The 3,962-nt window shown below is 42.4% G+C and overlaps 1 protein-coding gene across 1 annotated transcript in view; it reads left to right on the forward strand.

The window, feature by feature from the left end:
* The first annotated feature begins 664 nt into the window (after positions 1–664).
* The window catches only part of LOC147466658 (uncharacterized), a 17,058-nt gene continuing 13,760 nt past the window's right edge, over positions 665–3,962 (forward strand). Inside the window, exons 1-3 of the mRNA XM_086534949.1 lie at positions 665–792; positions 986–1,038; positions 3,022–3,544. Coding sequence (XP_086391075.1) covers positions 665–792; positions 986–1,038; positions 3,022–3,544 — 704 coding nt within the window. The remainder of the gene's footprint in view (positions 793–985; positions 1,039–3,021; positions 3,545–3,962) is intronic.

The raw sequence follows: 3,962 nt of genomic DNA on the forward strand, positions 1-3,962 counted from the left end.
AATAGATAAGGGAGACGGCAGCAGCATTGCAAGGACTTACTCGAACTACTAACCATCTCAAAGAATAGAGAGAGAAGAATACAACAATATAAGATATCGCTTTTAATTTATTTAACTGAGATTGCGTTTTCTTTTTTCTTCTTCTTCTTTTCAGTTTCAAAGAAGAAACAGATATTGAGTTTGTAGCAGTAATCTGTAAGGATTCACTTGAACTACTGACCGTCCCAAAAAAGAGAAATAAGAATGCAACAATGTGAAAAATAAATAAATATTGAGCATAACGTTCTATTAATTTGTCACTATAGCCATCTGGTAGTACAACGGTAGCGTGCCGACCTCCCATCCCCATGGTCGGCAGATCAAGCCCCGTCCAAATTCGTGAGTTTCCACTGTCGCCTGGCGGTTAACCATGCCTGGGCACTACATTGGGTAAGGACCAAGCTCAGATCGAGTCAGCACTTATTAGCACACTCTCACAGGTCAGGACACGCTGACACAGGTGAGCTCACCTCAGTGCAGATAAGCCCAGCGAAGCATCTGTTCCGCAAATCTAGCTTATCCTTATCATTATCACGATGGCAACACTACGGTGAAATATAATGATTGCGGGCAACGTAAACATTTTTACCGCGACTTTTCTCGAATAGAATATCAACTATCGCCTATGACAACTACAACACAGCAACCCTCTGCAATTACAAGGAATTACACTTTTGATTCTGCGCATGGAAGTCCTAAAGCAAGATGTGTTATGTGCATGAAAGAGTCGGAGTGTCTTTTGTGTTTGCATGTGTGAGCTAGTGAGTGAATGAGTAAGTGAGTGTTTGAGTAAGAGTGAGAGTATGTGAGTAAGTGACTATATAAAATATATCACAAATACGACAACTGAGCGTTCCTAATATCAATAAGCAACTAGCAACAATGACTACACAAAATTCATTCAACTACCACATTGAAATTAACATAGAATGATGTTCAACTAAAGCACAGTGAATGAAAATGGAGACATGACAGCTTCCTGTCATAGCTACATGGACGGTAGGATTCCCAGCTCAGCTACATCCGCATAATCCTACCATTCTTGTAATCTTGAATTTGCTACAAAATATCGTTTTACCGGGGACCAAATATATACCAAGTCATGCATGTCAGACTACATTACGCTTGATCAACGGAGAATTGTGTCCACCTGTCCTACGACGAAGACTTGAACTGAGACGGAGAAACAACACAAGGTCCGCTCCACTCTGCAATTCCTGTCATGAACACTCTTGAAATCCAAGGGACAACAACTCACGAATCGCATGGTATCGCCTAGGTTTACCCAGGTCATGCAAAAGACTCTAAAAATGGATATGCTTGATCGGCGACTAATGCTTCTAACCAAATTCTAATGTCCTACAACGATTATGGACTCAAAATACACTCAAAATACAAACAATACGACTAGAACGAATTGCTTAGGTGTTACATGCTAACCTAACACCGTATCCGTAGGACGAGGTACTCTTTTAAACGCATTTATTCGAACCGACTCTGTGAACTAACGCATAAATTGATAAGAAAATGTAGCGTAGAAGCAGGCGTTGAAAATTCAAATTGAAGTCATTACAATCATTAAGTTACTTGCCTAGATCCAGCGCCAATGGGCCAATTTAAAACATATTTCTCTTGGGTTTTTCATGCTCTGTGACCGATGGGTACAAAGACAGAGACTACCCAATGGCTCACTGGATGATTTTATCCGAACCCAAATTATCGCCTGGACACTACTGGACTTGTAGTAAGATGATATGGAATTCGTGATACAGTTAAGCAAACTAGCTAAGAATAAACGAGTTAAAAAATATATATATAATACAGAGTGAGTGAAACAAAACTCGTAAGCTCCAGAGTAACAGACTCGTGAAATTCACCAAGAAATAATCACAAAAATGTGACATATTCGTTGCTAAGAATTAAAAAAGAAAATCAGAAATTTATTTAATTCGTTGTAGTTGAAATAAATTAAATGTCAAAACACGAGAAAATGTACTATTAAACATATGTAAACGTTACCTGCCCTCCTGTCTCTAGTTAATCTTACAAATGTCCCTTAATTATTCATTAATTTACTCTATATTTACGTTTTTTCAATCTATCCGACGTAAGTAATGAGTAAATTTAAATGTAGGCAAATAGACTCATTGTAGCAATAAGTGCACTGATTACTCCTGTATCCCAAAGTATGATTTACTACATATTCTAAACTTTACATAAACAAGGAGATAGAGCTACATAATTCCCAAGCGTGAGTGGGGGGGGGGGGGGGCGAGCACGTGGAGCATCTGTATTAGAAATATAATAAACTAAATATTATTCCTCTTGAGGTCAATGGTTAGGAGATTCCTCATGTTATTACACACTCATTCTGCAGAGAAAAGGTGATTTCAAGAGAAAGATTCAACTTGTTATTGTTATTGGAATAATAAAAAAGTATAACTAGAAATACAAATTTCACAAACGCTACAGACTTTCCCAATTAACTTTCCCTTATGGCCATATATGCAATTAAATTCACTTGATTGTCCCAATAGGAAATCTTTTGTGTAAATGTGATAAAATAAATCGCAACAGGCTGAGAACTAAAGATAATAAACTCACTTTTCGTATAATTAAATGAGCGATCGATCGATTTCACTAATCCAGTTCGTTGAATCACACACACAAAAAAAAAGGAATGTTAATCTATTTGTTCTATTTTCATACTGATATGTGTTTGTGTTCTTTAGAAAAAAACAGAACACTTTTCAAAATTCTCGTTTTTTGTTGTTTTTTTAATTGCGTTATCACTTCTGGGGGAAGAAGGAAAGGGCGGGGGGCGGGGGTGTAGCTTCGGTAATGGCGTAAGCAAGCATTTCCCCGCCTTTCTAGGGGTCAAGGACCACGTCGTTCCGCGCCCTGGGTCATCAGATTCATATCCGACAAAGGATTGCTGGAGGATACCTTTCAGTTCGAGAAAGGATCGGATGTCCTGATAAGGCTTGGTGCTGGTGCAGGGGCGTCGCTGGCGGACTCAGCCTTGTGACGGAGGCGAGTTGAGTTTAGTTGTAAAGGCTCTCGTGGAAGTCAACTGCCCTCGTGGAAGTCAACTGCCCTCGGGGAAGTCAAATGCCCTCGTGGAAGTCAACTGCCCTCGGGGAAGACAGCTGCCCTCGTGGAAGTCAACTGCCCTCGTGGAAGACAGAAGCCCTCGTGGAAGACAACTGCCCTCGTGGAAGTCAACTGCCCTCGTGGAAGTCAACTGCCCTCGTGGAAGTCAACTGCCCTCGTGGAAGTCAACTGCCCTCGTGGAAGTCAACTGCCCTCGTGGAAGTCAACTGCCCTCGTGGAAGTCAACTGCCCTCGTGGAAGACAGCTGCCCTCGTGGAAGACAACTGCCCTCGTGGAAGACAGCTGCCCTCGTGGAAGACAACTGCCCTCGTGGAAGTCAACTGCCCTCGTGGAAGTCAACTGCCCTCGTGGAAGTCAACCTCGGTCTTAGCAAGAAGAGAGTTGCGTGGCCGTGAGTTGGCTGAGATAAACGCTATCCCGCCTACAATTGGCGGGGTCAGATAAGCGCGCTCGTGACTTGCCCGCCAAGCCATCAACGGCTCGCGTTGTCTTAGCGAAAATTCAAAAATTACCCTACGGCCTGTTATCGTGAGGGCCTCGTCGTCCCGGACTGTTGGATGGCAATCGCTTAAAACACAGATGGAACAAAGATGGAAAAACATGACTGGTTATGTCGCGATAGACCTTGATGCGGAAAGCGTGTACAGTGAAATCCACGTAACTTCCCCTGGTTTTTCCTTTCTTCTCTATCCCGGAATCTTCTCGCTCGCCGCACCCCTCCCCCCCCCCCCCCCCCCCCTACCTTCGGGGCCGGACGGAACTGAGCCTCAATAACCTTTATTCGTTCGTTTTTCTTTAAATCTGATTGA

Source organism: Penaeus japonicus, unplaced genomic scaffold (assembly GCF_977035675.1).
Source record: "Penaeus japonicus unplaced genomic scaffold, GWHDUDI00000001_assembly GWHDUDI00000042, whole genome shotgun sequence".
Classification (NCBI taxonomy): Eukaryota; Metazoa; Arthropoda; class Malacostraca; order Decapoda; family Penaeidae; genus Penaeus; species Penaeus japonicus.